At 47.5% G+C, this 20694-nt stretch overlaps 1 protein-coding gene across 1 annotated transcript in view; it reads right to left on the bottom strand.

The window, feature by feature from the left end:
- LOC103760116 (plexin-A4) overlaps positions 1-20694 on the bottom strand; it is a 225462-nt gene that overhangs the window by 67195 nt on the left and 137573 nt on the right. Inside the window, exons 7-10 of the mRNA XM_018083606.2 lie at positions 19078-19278; positions 10333-10429; positions 6856-7046; positions 577-728 (exon numbers count right to left, since the gene is read on the bottom strand). Coding sequence (XP_017939095.1) covers positions 577-728; positions 6856-7046; positions 10333-10429; positions 19078-19278 — 641 coding nt within the window. The remainder of the gene's footprint in view (positions 1-576; positions 729-6855; positions 7047-10332; positions 10430-19077; positions 19279-20694) is intronic.

The raw sequence follows: 20694 nt of genomic DNA, 5'->3' as shown, positions 1-20694 counted from the left end.
GGGTAAGATGGAATTGGAAAAAATGAGCCCAGAGTGCTGAGGAATGGACTGTAGACTTAACCCATCCTGTCTAATCCAGAATCCAGACTGTGGACTAGGTTGTGCTTTAGAAAGTGGTGGCCTTTGGCTGTTGGTACTTGGTGAGACACACGCTTTGGTGGTGTAAATCTATATAGTTTCACTCAAATATACTGAGAAATTCTAGGCTGGGGTTTGACCCTGTGAGTCCCTCTGTCCTCCAGCTGTGCATGGTGGAGGCAGCTGTAAGGTTTAATGATCACTCCTGCTCAGAGTGATCTCAGGATTGCTGCCGCCCAAACTGGAACTAAACACCCCTGTGGTGTCTGCTTTGTGAAAAACAGAGGGTAACTTCATGGCATAAGTCATGAGAATCATCTAAACATGCAATCCAAATACAGTAATAAATGGATTATCAGCTCCTGAGCTGCACGTGGGGAACGGCAGCTTCCACTCCTCAACTCCCAAGCTGAGTGGAATGGACTCCTTGGAAGGTCCTGCAGGGATGACTGTCATTAGGTGTGCAGTGGCCCACTGTCTGCCACACACCCCACTTACTGCTCTGCAGGGATGTACCCTTCCACCAGAGGTTTGCACTCCACGCCGGCCACTTTGACGTGGGACGCGATGTCCCGGAACTCCAGCCCCAGGTTCTCCCCACGGATCGTCACCTTGGTCCCTCCCTCGCGAGGGCCCGTCACTGGGTTGATCTGTGAGCAAGCCAACAAGGAGAATAATCAAACCACTTCTGTAAGTCACAGAATCACAGAAGCAAAGAAAAGAGCAGTGAGATCATCAAGTCCAACCTGTGACCCAACACCACCCTGTCACCCAGCCCATGGCACTGGTGCCACATCCAGCCTGTCCTTAAACACCTCCAGGGACGGGGACTCCAGCCCCTCCCTGGGCAGCCCATTCCAATGCTTGATCACTCCCTCTGTGAAGAATTTGTTACTGGTGCCCATCCTAAACCTCCCCTGGTGCAGCTCAAGGCTGTGCCCTCTTGTCCTACTGCTGGTTCCCTGAAGCAGAGCCTGACCCCCCCGGCTGTCTCCTGGCAGGGAGTTGCAGGAGGTCTCCCCTGAGCCTCCTCCTCTCCAGGCTGAGCCCCCCCAGCTCCCTCAGCCTCTCCTCCCAGCACTTGTGCTCCAGTCCCTTCCCCAGCCTGGCTGCTCTTCTCTGCCCCTGCTCCAGCCCCTCCAGGGCCTTCCTGAGCTCAGGGCCCAGAGCTGGACACAGCACTCCAGGGGTGGCCTCCCCAGCGCCCAGCCCAGGGGCACAAGCCCTGCCCTGCTCCTGCTGCCACACTCTTCCTCAGCCAGCCCAGCAGCCTCTTGGCCAGCTGGGCACACCTGGCTCCTCTTCAGCTTCCTGTCAATCAGAACCCCCAGGTCCCAGAATCCTCTCAGGTGAAAGAAGAGCCAATATCAGGTCTTTTTGTGACCACTAGAGACACTCATAAACACTGCACAACTGAGGGAACAAACCTACTCCGAATGCCTCACTCAGTCCAGACCCCCTGCAAATATATATCCCACATCCCCCAGCCTCAGAGTATACAAAATTCTGCTCCACATCCCATTTCCTCCCTTTTAACTACTTGCAAAACATCCAGAGATGAGCAGAAGATGTTTTCTAGGTAGGAGAAGTGATTTCTGGTGGTGCAGCTGAGCTCTGTACTTTATAGACATGAGCCATGGAAAGGCAGGGGAGGGGCATGATGGAAAGAAATGGGATAAAGGACGTGGAAAGGACATAAGTGACTTCGGCCAGTCACTTTAAATCCTAAATTCCCAGTCCAAAGGACATGGAGTTTTTGATGTGTTCTGGAGAACAGGTCATACATCACAAACTCCACTGAAAACATCCACCTGTAAAACCAGCCAAGACAGAACAGGAACAGGGTGTCAGATTAGGTGTGGAGAGGGTGAGTGGGGACTGAGACAGCAACAGCAATTAGACTGTGCCAACACCTATTTCTGAAAGAGTTCCAGCTTCCCTTGGGGGAATATTTTCCCTCAGGGTGCCATTGGAAGGGCAGGAATGGGAGTATGGACAGATTATTTGTGGAGTGGGAGGCTTCTGATCCCCAACATGAGATAAGCAACTATCCCAACCATCCTGGCTCAGAATGATGTTTGCACCCCAGCTGGCCCTCACCAGCCCCTAGCAGGGTTGGGATCACTGTGTCTTTCTCCATCACCCTTGTCCAGAGCCAGGTGGAATCAGCACAGGAGATGCCTCCTTGATGCTGGAACAGCACTGAAATCCTGGGGCTGGCCCATAATTATCTCCATTGTGCCCTTCCAATTATTCCCTGTGCCCAAAAGCTCTGCCATGCAACTGGTTACTTGAAAGGGGTTCAAACACTGCTTTGAAAGGGTATTCCCTGCTGCCCGTTCAGGATGCCATGGATGCCATCTGCCAGCCTTGGCAAGGCTCTCTCTGCAGTGAGGGAAGGGGAATTCCCTGTCTGAGGTCTGAGGTCCTCCCCACTCTGCCAAGTGGGAATCTGGGCTGGCAGCTACGCCTTTCCCTAGCAGTTGGACTGGCAGGGAAAGTCGAGGCATTGGGATAAACTGCTCTTCCTCACTTCCCAGCACTGAGTCTGGCACCAGGATCAGTGTAATTCCCATCCAAAGGCCAATTTTTAGAAGGTCCACCTTTAATAAAAAGAGAGACAATCTGGCACCTTTAGGGGATATTTTATTTCGGGATAATTTATTTTAGGATATTATATTTTAGGATATTAATTTTAGGTGCCATGAACCACCTCCTCGATGAGGGTGGCTTTGCTCTGACTTCACAGGGAACCAATAGAGGTTATTAAATTAATAGCACAGATGATCACAGAGCAGTTCTTGGACCCAGAGGGTTGTGTGGCATAGTCACAACCTCTACAGCACAAGATCCCTGCAGCAGTCCCATCTCAGGTCCAAAAAACAGGCAAATGAACCAACAAAACCAGAGCCCTCAGAGGTTTATTCCTACTCCAAAAGTCAACAAGATACTGAAACCTTAAAAAGAAAATAAATAGCACAACATTCATAAACCTGACAGGTGAAAGGATTATTTGGTTTGGCTGGAGATCTGAACTTTGGGTGGTTTGTGGTGATGAGATTGATAGACAAGGAGAAAATAGATTAAAAAAGAAAGAAAGGAAGAAAGGAAGGAGAGGAAAAAAGGAAAAGAAGGAAGGAAAAGAAAGGAAGGAAAGGAAGGAAAGGAATGAAGGAAAGGAAGGAGGAAAAGAGAAAGAAGGAAAGAAGGAAAGAAAGAAGAAAGAAAGAAGGAAGGAAGGAAAGAAAGAAGGAAGGAAAGAAAGAAAGAAAAAAGAAAGAAAAAAGAAAGAAAGAGAGAGAAAGAAAATAAGGAAGGAAGGAAAAAGATTTTGTGGTTATTTTCCAGGAAAAGAGGAAGGTTTCCTAAAAGATGAGAATGAAAATAAAATTTCTATTCCAGGAGAAACCAGTATTGATTGTCTCAGCTGGGGAATCAACACTGAAAACCTTTAAAAAATGGCATTTCCAAAATATTTTTATGCTGAATAATTAATAAATATCTATTCAAGCAAAGTTTTTCTATTTAAAAGATTTATTTTGCTGATGTCAGTTAATCCCCTCCTGATAAAACACTATATCAATGATGCCAGAAGGCTGGAATATATCACCATATCAAATGCACTCTCACATGTTCTGAAAATTAAAAAAAGAAAGAAAAACTAAAATTCTTATGGTTTATTTTGTTTCCTATGTACTACATGTATTTTTTAAGAGAACTGAGTTCCCCATGGAATATTTTGGTCCTGTTTGTGGTGTTAAACTTGCCATCAAATGGTTTTTATTTGTTCTGGTAAGGTGGCTGTCAGGTAGGGGAGGTGTGTGGTTAATTAGGGCTCACCTATGTTTTGAAGAGCTCAAAAGAAGATTTTTTTTCTCATATGAGTCATGTCTTTACCCTGAATAAAGCAGGTGCAGTGGTGAAAAAGAAGATCTTGCTAGAAAAGCCCTTTTCTTTAGAACTAGGGGTGAGTTGAGACCAAATTTTCCCTGCAGAAGTCACCAAAAAAAACAAACAACCCTCATTGGAAATACCATCCTCCTTCCAGCTCGGTCTAAAGCCTGAGGTTTTAAAAAATTCTTGCCATGACTCAAAAAATCATCAACAGGAAAATTCCCAGAGTGAAGCCAACAGAGCAACTCTGAACCCTCCCCGTGCAATACTTAATTGGTGAAGGCCAGCTACAAAAATCACTCATTTCCTTAAAACAGGAGGGCCTGGGATTCTCCCGGGAGCACATGGGAGATGGTTTAACCCCATTTCATTGCACTCCCGTAGGTTCACACAAGAAGGTGTTGCCAGGCTGTTTTCACAGGGGGAGGGAAGGAGCCTGTTCCTACCACAGGTGCAAAAACACAGAATGAGACCTGTCAGTTTTGGGGGAGGAAAACACAGGCAGGGAGACAAAACTGCCAGGAAGCCTCAGCTTTTTCTCCAAGACCCCAGAGCTGCACCACAATTTACACCCCGTGCTCCTGCTTGTCACTCTTAAAGGGGGTTTTATGGCTCAGTAAGTCCTTTAATTTCCCTGAGTGGCTCCATAAATGCAGGAGCTGGTACAGAAGTGCAGGTTTTGGGGAGCTCTGTGTTCAGAGAGGGGGTGTTTGTGGCCATACAAGTGTGAGTTCCTCCTCCTTCCCTGCGCAGATCCAGCCCTGGCTCCTCTCCAGACTTGTGGATGCTCCCCCCCCAGCTCCAGGCCTACCATTAGCTGCAATATATATCCAGTCACTTGAGATTACTTCCATGCTAATGGCTCAGGAAAAGGCTTTCCAAGAGCTCCTTATGGTTGCACCAGACAGCTGGAATGTTTCGGGAGCGAGGGTTGCAATGATCCGCTCGAGCTCTGGGAGCTGCTGGAGGAAATGCCAGCAGAATTAGAAGGAGGAGCTGTAGGGTGGAGGATGAGGGGTTTTCCCTCTTCAAAAAGAAGCTGTAGATGTAGGGTTGGGGACAAAATACAGCAGAGAAATGTGGGTGGACTCCAGAACATCCTAACACTGCATGGCCTTGTGATTTGGACTTCTGCTTTAGCTGACCATCCCCATACCAAATTCTGTGAATGTTTCACAAGGTCTGAGAATCTTAAAGTATTTAGAAAAAGATTTCTCCCAGCTCCCAATAATTTTCAAGGCCTCAAAGTTGGGTATTCAGATAAAATTCTCCATTCTGGCTGGCTGGGCTTGGTTTCACAGCTTCGGGTGGTTCAGGTGGGCTCAAAATTACCAGTCTCAGAAAAATCCAAATGTGTGGAGACTTTCACCTTGGAAACACTGGAATAAGCCACAAACATCAGAATAACTTAAAATCAAACAGTTCAGCTGAGTGAGTACTTTAGAACTGATGAATGACAGGAAGATGTATTGAAACACAGTAAGAGAAGTTCTTTTCAGTGGCATCTGGGAAAAACAGATTCAACCCAACCTTTGCTTTCTCAAAATGTTCCAGCATGGACGTCGGTTTAAAGCTTGTCCATAACACCCACACTTTTTGATTCTTAACCAAGTACAACTTAAAAAAGCCTTTCTTGCTTTCTAAGAAAATAACCCACCTAATTATTCATACCAAACCACCACAGTGGAGGCTGGATTTTCCTCCTTTGCATTTCCCCTTGTCTTGTCTGTCTCATTTTCCTCCCGATTCTTCTAATTTGCAAAATAAGGCCCTGGCCACATTGAAAGGGTGACTGAGAGATGCTTAAGGCAGGAGGCAGTTGGAAAGGATAGGGCCCTCATTTTCAAGGCTCAGGTCCTTCTGCCTGCCCTGTGACCCTGAAATGGTGCCTGTCATTATGGCAAAGGCATTCCTAAGAAAAAAGTCCCTTTAGGCTTCAGGCCTGATTTGCCTCCCTTGCCTTCTCACCCTTCCTCTGCTCTCCCTCTCTGGTCTTTCTATCATTTTATGTCCTCTTTGAACCTTTTCCCCATCTCTTCCTTTGGTCCACTCAATAGGAAACCTTGTAAAGAACAACGTTATCCTGCAGGTCCTTCCCCCCAGCCTTTCCCTCATTCTCTCTTTATCACTTAATAGGACAGTTCCCAACTTTTCTTGATCCAGGATTGTTCCTGCCTCCTCCTTGAGCCTTCCAAGGGGAAACCTGACAACTGTACAAGGCTTTGTTTGCTTTATGGGGGCTTTTTTACCCCTCAACACCAGCCAGGCAAACAAATGGGCTTTAATTTGCTGGAGTCAGTGGAGTCTTGTTTTTTCCTGGACATGGACTCTGTCCATGTCATGCTGCCAGGAAACATAAACTACAACCATCTCCCTTCCTTGACCTCCTGTCAGCAAAGCTCAAACCACTCTGAGATCACTCAACATCTCACATCTCAGCCAGAGAGGCTGTTTCAAGAGACACTTGGGCTCCTTTGATTTACCCTCACACCGACCATTTGAGATGCCCCAGAGCATCTTGTCTCACCTTCAGCTGTTCCTCTGGAAGGCTAAGTTCTCCTAAAGGCTTGCTGTCACATCTACCAGCCCTGCATGGGCAGGTCAGATGCTCTGGGTTCCTCAGCTTGCACCAGCAGACTGTGTTTGTGCAAATGAATCACATCCACATGGACTATGGCATGGGAATTCTGACACCCTGGCTTGTAAATACCTGGAGTTGTGTGCCTGCCTTTGAAGGTCACCATGGACTCCCATCCCCAAGCCTGGCACAGCAGGACTCAGCCCTTCCCTTCCCATCACCAAGCCAAGCCCGAATCATGAAAAATCGACCAAGGAAAGGGTACAAGAGAGAATACCCCATCTTCTTGCAGATCCATGACTTACATCCGTGATCTTGGGGTTGGTGCACTTGCCCTTGGTGCTGGACAACTCCAGCCACTGGCTGTCCTGGGCTGGGCAGTGCTGCTTCAGCGTGCACTGGTTCTGTCCCTGGCACCAGCCACACTCGAAGTCGGGGTCGGCTTTCAGGCAGAGTCCACAGCTGTCCCTCATGGCCCCACACTTGTACAGGTGAACTGCAGGGACAGGAAAACACAGAGGGCCTGAGGGATGCAGAAAGCACGGGAGAGCGGTGGGATGGCAGAGGGAAGGATGAAGGGTGAGAGACGAAGGAAGGTTGTTCCAGGCTGCTCGTCCCAGAGTCAGGACGGGAACTCTCCAAGGGGGTGAGCAATGGGGCAATAAATGTGCACATCCTTCTCAAAATAAGCTGCACTTGTTAGAGTTCACCCCCCAGGAAAGGTATTTATGGAAGCTGAGAGCAGAAGGAAGTCGAAGTATGGAGAGGTTTGGAGGAACTGTGCTTGGGCAGTGACTTGGCCTCTGTCCCTTCCTTTTTCAGAGACTGAAAGCCATAAAGTGCCACCTATAACCAGCCTCAGCCTCAGCACTTCATCCTAAAATGATTTTCTAGACCAGGTCAACCCAGAGCTTAAACTTGGGGATTTGTCCAGGGTGAAACTACCCAGAACTGCATGTTGAGTTGATGCCACTCAGGTTTCTTACTTAATAGAAATAATATTAAATTAAGTACATATTATATACTATATATTAATATACAGTATAAATACAAACATATTATTTGTTAATATATAAATAATATAATATATAAATATATATAAAATAATGTAATATAAAATATAATATTTAAATAAATGTAAATATATAGTAAAAATACTTAATAGTAAATACACAATGGTTCACTCTGAGGCTGAATCCAGGAATTCACAATCAGCCTTTCCCCCTTCTCCTGCTCCAGAAATTGAGTCTGCCTTACATTTTGAAGCTCTGAGTTGATCCCCCTCTAATACAAGACAATGATTAATGCTTAGCTCCAGTTTGGGCTGTTAAGTGATTAGAAGCACTCAGAGCTTCTTCAAATAAAGCCTAAAAATGTTGCAGCCCTCCTACGAAACAAGATCATGTTATTTATCCTTATTTTGCAGCTGTGTAAGCTGAGGCCTGGCTCACACAGGGGACTGATAATTGTCCTCCCAGAAGATGATGATGATACAACCAAGACTCTCAGACTTGGCTTTTTTTTTTCTGTATTTGTGGGCATGTTGGGGGATTTCTTTAGGAAATGGGGGATTTTCCCCTCTGTGCTTCTGTTTTGCTGGGGCTGTAGGTGACTGAAGTCTTGTCTGTGGTTATCACTACACACAATCCCAAAGCTCAAAGGCTCTGGATACATGTCCTGAAAAGCTCTGTCTCTTCACACCTGCACCCAAGAAGTCAGCAAGTATTGGCCAGTGCAAGGAAAAGCTCAGAAACTCATTATTTCTGTAGTCTGAGTGCAAGAAGGGTACCCCAAAAAGTACCCCAAAGAAAAGCTTGCAAAGCATCTGTCACTCACAGTGTGCCACAGACCGCAAGGATGCCCCTTTTTCCTTAATGTTCTCTTAGATTTCCTCAAATTTGCTGAGTTGTTCTGCTTGAGATGCCCCCAGTGAGCATCTCTGCAGGCAGTTTGGATCAGGTTTGGGGTCTCAGCCTGCCAGCCCAGCCTGTGGGATGCTGGATGTGAAAGGAGTGGCATCTTGGTGACCTGAAGGCAGCTCTCTGTGTCCTTAAGAGCACGTGCTAAGCCTACATGTGGTACATCCATGGGCACAAGCCTAAGCTCTCCTCCTGATCCAAAACATGATGACATCATGTTTTTGGGATAGTCACCAGCCAGTGACACTTCCTAGATTTTTCCTAGTCACTACTTACAACCTTTTGGCTTTGAATAACCCAGGAACTTGTAAGTTCTTGGGTAGGTTCTTGTGCCAAGGACTTAACACCACAAGATGTTTCTTGGCTTCATCTTCTGGTCTGGTTTATGTTCCCAGCACCCAAAGACACAATCATCATGATTATCAGCTTGATTTTAATCCTACATCACCTTGGACAGTTCAGGACTAACCCAAAAAAAAGGGTTCACACTCTTGGTGTGGCCCATGTTGTGTCCGGAGTGTTCAGTTTATAATGGGAGCAGAAAACTAAGCAGGACTGGGGCAAGTGCCCAAATTCTGACCTCGAACCCACATTTCTGAAGGTTCTCACAGTCCATGGCACTGTTTGGGTCCATGGAAATTAGCAGTGTCCTGGCAATGCCTTGGCACAGCTTGGAGAGCAGGAGACAACTTCAGCATGGAGGGAGAGCAGCAGTTTCAACATGTTACTGGATGCCAAAGCTGGGCAAGGGTCTCCAGCCTGTTGTGTTTAATGAGTGGATTCAACCCTTTAACAAGTTTGGGGGGGAGAGTGCAGGACCTTCAGCATCCAGACTGGTGATTTGAATCCAGTGGCTGTTGGAGAAAGACATCAGAGAGGTGGGAGCAGGTGGAGAAGGACAGGAAGGGGTCAAGCCGTGGGAAGAAGAGTTGAATTGTGTACTGCTCTCCAGTTTCCATATGGTGTTGGTGGGAACCTCACCCATCACCCCTCAGCATGAGGGTGGGTGTGAAATGGTGTGAGAGTAGTGTGGGAGTGCCTGATGGGGAGGGATGGAGTGGGAGAAGACGTGGAAAGTGTCCAGGAGAAGGTAAAGAGAGAGAGGGAGAAACTTCTGAGAGGTGGTGATGTGAGAAGGAGAGAATCTGCAGGTCTGAGCTGCAAATGCAGAGCAGCCAAGAGGAGGGGTTGCCTGGGGAAAAGATTTCAGGGTGGATGGACAAGAAGGAAGAAGAAGAAGACGTGGATGGACCATCCATTCCAGCAAAAACCCCTTGCTGGATGTGCAGGGTCCCTCTGTGATGGGCACATCAATCCTGTGCCATCAGAGGTGGTTGAACAGAGCCAGGCTCTGGGCAGGAGGTGCTTTTCAGACCTCTTCTCATTCTCATTTTATTTTGTTCAGAATGTTCCCACTGGTGAGCTGCAGCCTTTGTGCCCCCCCTCTCCCTTCCCCTGTTCATTGCTAGAGCCTGGTCTCCTGGCATGTTCACTGGAAGAGCATCCCTGCAGGAGCAATAAAGAGGGGGAGAAACTTGGAGAAGGAGGGGCATGAAAACCAGACACAAAAAAAAAAAACCGCGGGGAGAAACGGGAGGCGAAGACGACGAAGGGAGAGGGAAAGCAACACAAGTGGGAGGGAGAGTCGCATTTCCCAGGTGGAATGAGAGAACTGGAGGGCTGGGGGGGGGGGCGAGGAGGACACAAAGCACAAAAAAATTGGTGATTTGCAGAGTGTGGAGAACAAGTGTGTCTGTACCAGACAGCACAGGGAGATGGTGGCGGCTTTGTTAAGTGTAGGGGAGCGCTGCTGCCCGTTGCTAAGGTTACCACTTCCAAGGACAAGTTGAAATAACTCCTTACCTTTGTTCTGTGCCGGGTTGTCAATGTTGAAATTCCCGTTCCACACGACAGTCAGCTCCACTGGCAGGCTGTTAATCTCCATCCCTTCGTAGGAATACTGGAAGTGGGAGAGGAAAAACGAAAGAAAACCCCCAAACACAGACTTACAAAGTGCCATGGGGTGGGGAGGGGATGGAACAAGGCAAGAGGTGCTGCTGCATGTTGTGAACAAGAGAAGTGGAGCTGTCAGACACCTTCCTAGTCACCATCACCTTCCACAATGCTATGGGATGCTCTCAAAGCTGTGGATCTCAAACCATGCCCCTCTCAACAGCCCTTTCAGCCATTAGGGGAATATTCACAGAATCACAGAATTACAGGTGTGGGTTGGAAGGGACCTTAACAATCATCCAGTTCCACCTCCTGCCATGGGCAGGGACAACTTCTACTATCCCAGGTTGCTCCATGCCCCATCCAACCTGGCCTTGGACACTTCCAAGGATCCAGGGGCAGCCACAGCTTCTTTGGGCAACCTGTGTCAGGACCTCCCCACCCTCACAGAAGAATCTCTTCCTAATATCCAATCTCTTCCTAATATCCAATCTAACCCTGTCTTCCTTCCACTTAAAGCCATTCCCCCACATGTGACAACTTGGAAATCAACCTTCCAGGTGCTGAGAACAGCTCTGGAATATATTTTGCCAACTCTTGGATGCATTTTAAGGTGTAAACAACACATTTTGGGTCTGTCATCCAACTCTACCTGTGCTATGTAACCCACAGGGGCTGAGCACATATATGGGGATACCTACACTAGTGGTGTTTTGAAGGACTCTTGGAAGCTGAGTGAGGTCTCAGAAGTCAGGGAACGGGCACATCATGGAAAAAAAAGGGGAAAATGGAGGTTCTGTGTAATTATAGACCTGTCAGCCTAACTTGGCTTCCCTGAATGAAAGTACATCAAATTATTAAACAATCAATTTATAAGCACCTGCGAGATGATAAGGTGATAAAAATCAGCCAGCATAGATTTGTCAAGAACAAATTGTGTCAACCCAATCTAATTTCCTTTTTGACAGGCTTAATGACTTTGTGGATAAAGGGAAAGCAGCAGATGTCATTTATCTTGATTTCAGTAGAGTATTTGCTACTGCCCTACAGGAGATTCCCATAAACAAAGCAGGGAAATATGAACTAAAAGAAGGCACCATAAGATTTATGCAAAAACTGTCAAAAAAAAAAAAAAAGAAGTCAGATAATTCCATGGCAGACTGGGAGGATGTTTCAAAAGGAATTCTGTCCTGGGTCTGGCATTTCTCAGTATTTTCACTACTGACTTGGATGATAGGCTGCAGATTTCATGAATGACACTGTTCTGGGAGAGGGTGCAGGGTTAAGAATTCAAAACAAACTTGGCAAATGGGAGAAAAACGGGCCAAAATCAACCACCTGAAATTCAAAGCAGGAAAACAGGGTCTATTTTGCAGCAGGAGAAATCAATGCAAACAACTATGAAATTGGAGTGACTGGCCAGTGCTGCAGGACAGAGTGGGGACTGCTGAGGATCATAAACAGACTGAATCAGCAATGCCATATTGCTGCCAAAACCCAAGCAATTCTCACTTGGGGATGGACCAAATAGAGTTTGTCACATATGTAAACCCCAGGATGCAAACATTTTTCCCTGCTCAAAACCAGAAAGGTTTCAGCTGGAGTGAAGAGTATCCAGTTTCCAGCAAATGCATCTTAAAAAAAAGCCATAGAAAACTTCAGAGAGAGTTGGGCAGATTTAAACAAACACTTGTCAAGGACAGTCAAGGTTCACAGAGGTGGCCTGAAGGAAGGAAAGGGAAGCTGGTCTCTGGAGGCCCTCTCCACTTGGAGAACTCTCTGACAGCGCTTTTTTTTTCCAGCTAAATTTTAATTTATCTTCAGCCAGTTCACACAGGGTTCACTCAGTTGCCCCTCAGATCCCACTGCCAACCTCCATCAACAGCCTCCATCCCACACTCCACCAAAAGGCAAAAAGCCTCATAAAGGGAGAGGAGATGGCTGATTAAAGGGCAGAACGGGAACAAAGCAAGAAGGGGAGAAACATTCCATGCCTGCTACTGTTACTGAAGGATTTACCCTCCTCAGACCAGGAATCTCCCTCTGCACTGAGATCTATGGTGGGACAAACCCCCACTTTAAAAGAAAAAGATGTTTTCCCCACTAAAAGATTAAATATAACTCAGCCAGGTGTCTGCTTTGGTTGGGCACATCTTAGAGAGCAGTAAAGAGTTCCCTACATCCTAAAGGCTCAATGTGATTTTCCACAGAGATGCCAAAGCTCTGAGCCTTTACAGGAAGTTTTTCCTGTATCTCTTAATTGCCATATAATTGGGAGTAAATCATAGATGGTGATTTCTGTCCATTACAGTAGAGTGAGAGCTGGTTTCACAGTAATTCCTCTTTGGACAAACTAAACACAATTAGCCATTAATCTGCAAAAGCCTGTGATTATGATCTAGTTGTGGGGTATTTATGGGTATAAGCTTTGTGGTTTCCATGGAAGTAAAGAGCAGCCACAGGTTACCCTTTGCAACAGGGCTGTTCCCTCCAGTCTCATTCAGTATTTACATTTTTATGACACTTTTTGGTGTCACTGCCAGCGAGATGCAAGATGATGCAGAGCTGCTTGGACTCACACCACTGGCTGTTCACAGCTTTTCTGAGCTTGGGATGAGGATGGGGAGACAGGAGTGGGAAGGAGAGTGCCTGAGAAGCAGTGAATAATTAATCTGGTGCCGCTCAGCAATGCCTGCTCTGCACAGTACTTTGAAAATGCTGGTTGGGAACGGGAAAGGGGGTATACAGAACTCCTGGTCACCCTAAAATCAGATGAGTCTTAGGAAGTGCTACATTCTGCCTCACCCAGAGCCTCATGTGTCTTTTGGGATTTACAGAATCATGGAATATGCTGGGTTGGAAGGGACCCCCAAGGATCTTGAGTCCAGCCCTCAGCCCTGCACAGGACCATCCCCAAGAGTCACACCATGGGCCTGAGAGGATCATCCTAACATTCCTTGAGCTCTGTCAGCCTTGGTGCTGTGCCCAATGCCATGGGGAGCCTGTTTAGTGCCCAACCACCCTCTGAGGGAAGTTCTTTTATTTAATATCCAACCTAAACCTTCCTTGACAGAACTTCAGGCCATTCCCTGGGGTCCTGTCACTGGTCCCCACAGAGATCAGTGCCTGCCCCTCCTCTGCTCCTCATGAGAAAGCAAAGACCAGGCATGGCTGCCAAGGGACAGGCAGCTGGAGTGCCCCAGAGCCTTTCATCCCAGGGAGGATCCCAGTGCCAGCAGCAGGAGCCCAGCTGGGAATTCAGATCTTATCTCACCTGCAGCACCAGCAGCAAACACATATTAAGCTTTTTGACTCCGTAGGTTTGATCCAGAACTGGAAATGGATACGAGGGAATAAGCAAGGGGATCCCCGTGGAATTTCCCCAAGGATGAAGCCAGGAATGAGGATGCTCACACTGCCACGATCTGATCAGATGGTTTTTGGGCTTCACGGCAGCGAAACGGAGCGATTTGCAAAGTACCAGCGAGCAAACGCTCCGTCCTCTGCAGACCACAGGAGCTGCTCACTCATTGTGACCCCTCTTCAAAGCCCGCTGAACTCAACAGGAGTCTTTGAAAAGGACTCACTCAGCTGTGACAATAAGATGGAAATGTGTTCCAGGGAAGAAAAAAGGGATGGTGCATCGATCTCCGGGACAGTGGAGCTTCCCAGGTACTCCTGCTGGGAGTGTTCGCACCATCAGGGCTTGGCTGGACACCTTCCATGCCTCCAACACAGCAAAACTGCTCAGAACGTGTAAATCTGACCCCTAAACCTGCCAAATCTGGATCACAGTCATGAAAATCAAATCAAAGCACAAAATTATGGGCAGTTCAGAGGGCCAAACTGAGAATGCCAAAACTCTTCTAGAAGGAGCTGTTGTAATTCACTTGAACTCCCAGGTGTCCTTTTTTTTTGCCTCTCAAACTCTTTCCCTGTATCTGATACTTCTGCAGTTTGTGCAAATCCATATCCACCCTTGGCCACTTGCTGTATCCTGGGATGTGTCAAAGGGTGAAGCCCTTGGGTAATTTGGCTTGGCCACACTTAGGAGGACAAATGAAGAGTGACTTCATGATGTTTCCCCTTTGTATTTAAAGAATGTCCAGCAGTGGGGGAACATCTGCAGACAAAAAGCATTTTAGCAGTATTTTAGTGTTAGTCTGTTTTCCCTGACACCACTTTTGTGATTAAAGCTCAGTCCTGAGGATTGATTTCTGTACCTGGCTCTGCCACCAACTCCTTTTGTGATCCTGTGCAAAACATTGAATCCCTCTTTGCGTCATTTTTCCAGGCATAAACTGAGCAGAAGAAAACTTCTTGTTCACAGCCAACCCATCTTCTTGGACTCTTTGCTTCCCAGAGCTGGGGCTGAATTTTTGTGTCTGGGTATCACCCAGGCCAACACAACCTGTGTCACGACTGGGGTTTCTCTGTGAGATTTGAATGTAGACAAGTGATAATAATGCATCAAAACAATTTAGAAGCAGATGTGCAAGGCTGGCATTCCTGCCCATGGCAAGGGGTTGGAACTAGATGATCTTTAAGATGCCTTCCAACCCAAACCATTTTATGATTCTACAAGCCACAGCCCTGGGCTTGTCTTTTGACCACCCATAACTGTGTTTTCCCATGATTTCTGTGAACAGAACTCCTCATTTTTTTTCCCAGCTCTGCTTTTTATTGGTTTTTGGTTTTTTTTAATCGCTTGCTCCTCTGTGAGCCACACCACAGAGTCCAATGCCACTGAGATCTCTTGCTGAAGTGCAATGATGTGACAAATAGAACATCCTTGCTTTCCTGTCCCTAAGTCACACAGCACTTTCAGCTGCACCACCTCGGGTCTCACGACACACAGACCTGTGAAGGACTTGAGACAAATTATCAGCAGGGATTTTGCTGCCAGGAATCAGTGCCTGCTCCCTGTGTGTGCCAAGGCCAGGGGTGGGCAGGCTCACACCACCCAAGGGTATGGGATTAGTCACTGAAGCAGGGAATGGCAATAATCATGGCATGCTCAGGTGGGTCATCCCTCACCCATCTCCCTCTTCCTCGTGCCAAAAGCTGATCATACTGGGTTGATTGCAAGTGCTGGGGCTCCCACTGTTTCCCACTGGGAAGATTGCTCTCTGCCCTGATACATCCAGCAATTTCAGCCCTTCCTGCTGACATTTTTACTTACTTATTTATATGTCTCCTTTGCTCCCCTCCCTTTTCATTTCCGCCCATCACTCCGTGTCCAGGCTGTTGGCAGAGCTATCACAAGTGCAATAAGGATTGGCAGGTAGGGCACCTCTGAGTGATAATTGCATGCCTTGGGTGGTGTGACAGGGGACAAAGCCCAGAGCTGAGAGTCTCAAACCACTTGACAAGAACAATAATTGTCCCGAATTGTGCTGCCTGCGGTGACTTATTGCTGTTATCAAATGAAACATCTCCAGGAAAGACAGGGAGAGGGGCAGATCTGAGTCCTGACTGGTCTGAGCACCCAGGGACCATCAGAACTGGATATGACATCCCTGACACACCACGAGATAGGCTGGTGTCCTTAGAGCACCCTTAAACTGAAGCTGGAGCCACTTAGAAAGGTGCCTCTCTAAGATGGTTCTGATCCTTGGTGTAAACCTTGAGCAATCGGGAAATGCAAGGCAAGAGTTAAGGCTTGTCCCTGATTCTATCCTGTGTGAAAGCAGGAAAAAACCCCTGCTTTTTGCAAAAGTTATTGTGCAAGAGGCAGATCTGAGCTCACTGGTGCCTAATGTGTGAGGGGAGGGGGTAGATCTTGAGGTTTAGGATGGAAAACAAGGCAAGAACGATTGCTTGGCCTAATGTGCACCACCACCAGACCTGCTGGCAGGACAGCATCCCTTCGGGGACACACCATCACAACACATCCTCCCACCCTCCTTTGGACCTTCTCCAAGCCTGCAATGCAGGTGCTACGTTCAGTGCCTCCTCCAGCAACTGTGCTGAGTAAAAAAGCTCTGCCAAAGGGGGTTGATTCAATTTGCAAACAAGCTCACTCGGCTGTTTCTAAAGCCAGGTGACCCCCGGAGCAGAGGCTCATTGTATCACAGTGGCTCCAGGCTGAATGCTAATTCTGGCAGGGAAGGGAATAATCATGATGGAGACATATCTCCAGCACTCCTTCCCTATTGTCTGTGTCCTCTGCCACCTGCTCAAACAGCCAGGGCTTCTCTGTTCCCTTTTTGTAGCTGTGTGAATGTTGCTTTCTTTTGTCTGGCTCTCCCTTCCACATCTCTTTCTCTCAGTGTCTGGCAAATTCAGAGCAACAATGAAATAACATTTCTCAGAAATAAAAAAAAAAAAAAAAGGAAGAAAAAAGAACTCAAATCAGAGTTAAAGGACCTTCAAAAGAAAAGGGGAGAAAAGGAAAGGAAAGGGAAGCAAAGAGAAGGAAGAGGAGGAAAGCAAGGGAGAGGGAAAGGGGAGGGCAGAGGAAAAGGGAGAGAAGGCAGAAAACAGCACAGAAAAAAGAGTTGATTTTATTTCCAAACGAGCCTCTCTTCCTGGAGAAGAAATAGATCCACTTGAGCCACCATCAAACGCGGGACAAGCATCCTACAGACAACACACAGCAGGGAGGTCATGGGGTGCCAGTGCCTTGGCATCAGCCCTGAGTCTCAGCCCTGCCACCCTCTGCAGCTCTGGCACAGCCTGGAGTGTTCTGGTTCAGCAAAACAGACATTAAGATCAAAATGGTGCAGTCACAGCACTCAGGCATTCCATGAGGAAATCCAGCTGGGGGCTCGTGGAACCCCACTTCTCCAGTCCCAGGCACTGGCAGCTTCTCGGGGCTGGCAGGTGGTGTGGGAATAGTAACCATTGCTTCTCAAAGCCAGAGACATTTCTTGGGTCCCACAAAAGCTGAGATTGGCTGAAGTTAATCTCCTGCTCAGCCCAACTATGCTTAAAATCATCCTGAGATAATTCATGCTAATGCCTATGTGTACCAGAGAATTCCTGGCTCTAGAGGGTCTTTAAAGGTCTCTCTTCCCTGCTAAGGCTCTTTGGACAGATATATAATCTCTGCCCATGTCCATATAATACCCCTTTTTCACCATTGTAAAAGAAAATACTTTTTTTTTTTTTTAAAAAGCGTAATACCTTCTTAACTTCTCAGGCCACCTATTTCTGTGAAGCCTCAAACCTGGAAGCCCACAGGTCATTAACCAGTAATGAAAATCAGGAGGAGGGAGGGAGAGGGACAAAGAAACAAATAAAAGGGCCTCATTGGGAAGCTGATTGTTTGCAAAGGATCGTAAAATGTGCGAAGTGCCTGCGACGTTCAGCTGGTGCCTAATGCAGCAGAATATGTTGTGACAAGCAGTGCCCAGCGTGGAGTGGCAGAGCTGCGGTGAAGTGGCTAAAGCCTGTAATTAGCTCTTTGACTAATAAATCACCTCGCAGCAGCAGCAGTGAAAACGACTCAGATGCATATCTCGGAGACATGAACCTCATGGAGAAGACTCTGGAGAAGTAGAGACTGCTATTGCAGGTGGGAACAGCTCCTGGCAGACGACTGATTTGTCCCCAGAACGGGCATGGCTGTGGTGACAACGCTGTGGTGACTCACACAGGCTCCCTGGGAGGGGGGGTCACTGGTCCTGCACTGCAGGTGGGAAATGGAGGTGGGCAGAGGGAGAAAGGGACTCACCTAAGGGCATGTGGTGAGTCAGTGGCTGCAGGAAGGTCTGACTCAACCCAAGGCCAGGTTGGACAGGGCTTTGAGCAGCCTGGTCTAGTGGAAGGTGCCCCTGCCCATGGCAGAGGGTTGGAATGAGGTGATCTTTAAGGTTTCTTCCAACCCAAAGCTTTCTGTGATTCTGTGGTCTCACCCTTCTTTTGACCCACCACATCAGGCTGTTTATATGGGGTTTTCTATGTCCCATCACAAAACCCCTGCAAAATAACCTAAACTCTCCATCTGGAAACCCAGTTTGTGGCACTGTGAGGATATGAGCAGGTTAAGCTGACAATGATGCCTTATGGGTCATGGCTAAGGTGCTCCAGCATGGCCAAATACCGGGATCCAGGGCTCCAGGGCCAGAAGCAACTACTGTGTGGTGACACTAGCCAGTCTGATCAGAAAAAGGGGCAGTTTTCAACCTACCAGCCAGCATTTCCTTGACTGTGATTGGAATCATAGAATCACTGAGGCTGGAAAAGACCTCCAAGATCATCAAGTCCAACCTTTGACCAAATATCCTCATGCCCACTAAACCACACCTCCAAGTGCTATGCCTACACATCTTCTAAACACTTCTAGGGATGGTGACTCCACCACTTCCCTGGACAGCATGTTCTAATGCTTAACCACTCTTTCAGCAAAGAAATTTTTCCTGCTATCCAACCTGAACCTCCCCAGCACAACCTGAGGCCATTTCCCCTTGTCCTATCACTTGTTATCTGGGAGAATACATCGACCCCCACCCAGCTACACCCTCTTTTCAGGGGATTATAGAGAGCAATAAAGCATCCCTTGAGCCTCTTCTCTAGATTAAACAGCTCCAGTACCCTCAATAAGGTAGAAAGGGCTGTGACACCACCCCAGATCCCACTGGGACAGTGCTATGGGCACTTTTAGTCCTGTGTGGCCCCTGCAGCTCTCCCAGGCACACAGGGCTCGCTCACCGAAGTGTTCTGGCACTGCACACTGGAGCTGTTGAACCTCAGGGCTGGCACCCTCTGCTCGCTGCCCTGGATGTTCAGGATGCACTCGTAGCCTCTCTGGCCCGACTGAGGCTGGGGCAGGTTCTTGGCCTTCAGTGTGATGGGTTTGATCACTTCCACTGGCACCAGGATCTTCTCAGCCTGCAGCAGCTGGGGACAGTCCTGGGGAGAGAGCAGACAGCACACCAAGTCAGGACATGAGGTTTCCCACCCCCAGGTGGAGCCCTCTGATGCTTCTCAACCTTCTCACTTTGCCTGCTTACAAATCCTTTGCAGCAGCTCCCTGGACCTCGCTCGGTTACGGGGGAATTGGGGAGTGTTACAGGGAAGGCTCAGATAAACAGGAGAGGAAGGATTTCTTTTACAGACCATCCTTTCCTATCTCCCTTGCTTACACTGCACACTTTCAGCCTTCAGGACCCAGGGAAGCCACCTCTGGTGTTTTTTAATACCTGCTCTGTTATTCAGGTAATGGAAAAGGAATCATGTTCCCTCCATGGGTTTAGTCCAGTCACAATGCCGTGATAGAAGTGAATAAAGCCAAAACCTGAGCATAATTCCTTGCTTCCCAACACCATTATATAAAAGGCACAGCTCCAGCCAGCTCCAGCAAGATGTGTGCAACCTATGGAGTCAGGGATGTTAAAAAGAGAGTTTATGTTGGCTTAGAGGAGGACAAAATATTTATTACAGACAGATCCATCTCCCAAGAAACAACCGTTACACACTGTGTGGAGATCCCTTGGAAAGGCTCACCAAAGGAGCAATGCCAAGTGGATGTTGTTAATCTGGTGCCTCTGGGTGGGTCCCTCACAAAGGTAGAGGTCTGGGCACCCAAAGGTGGCACGCAGGAGGCTGCACTCAAAATGTCATTAATTTGCACATCTTTAGAGTGGCCATGTGCTGCTTCTTCATGGCACAGTCAGACAAGCTGTCACATCCATGGATTCTAGGAAGCTACCACATCTTTAGGAAATTGCTGCAGCTTTTTCCTGGCTGATCCAAGGCCATTTGATATAAAATGGGATCCCTTAAATAAACCACTGCAACGGGCTTCAAAACAAAAGCACAGACCACACTCCCTGTGAATGCCTGCCTGTTCCCCCTGGTGATTCTTTTCAACTCTCAGATGCCAAGGTCAAGTCTGTCCCCTCCTTTTCACATTTGGCACATTGGTTGCTCTCTGTAGAGAGCTCCAGTATCATGATGATGCATCCACCCTGCCCAGTCCAAAGAACAACACCATTTCAGCCTATCCTGCCCAGCATTAAAGCCAGGCCCAGCTGGGGCCAGCAGAGACAGGGGACTTCCTTAAAGAGGTGCAACCTTAATCTGTAGGGGTTGGCAAAAGGAAAATGACTGATTCAGGGGAGAAAAGAACTGAAAGGTTCAAAAGTGGAATTTATGGCTTATTGAGAGCCTGGGAGCTTGTTAGAGCAGATGGTGGGAGCATCTTACTGAAACAACCAGCTTAAGGAGATAAAGAAACGGATTAGAAGTGTAACATCTGCAGTTACATCAACCACGAGCAGAATTACAAGAGCCATCAGTCATGACATTGCATGTGTGAGTCGATCC

Source organism: Manacus vitellinus, unplaced genomic scaffold (genome assembly GCF_001715985.3).
Source record: "Manacus vitellinus isolate BGI_N305 unplaced genomic scaffold, ASM171598v3 scaffold_65_pilon, whole genome shotgun sequence".
In the NCBI taxonomy this organism is placed as follows: domain Eukaryota; kingdom Metazoa; phylum Chordata; class Aves; order Passeriformes; family Pipridae; genus Manacus; species Manacus vitellinus.
This window is presented reverse-complemented; position numbering and strand designations above follow the sequence as displayed.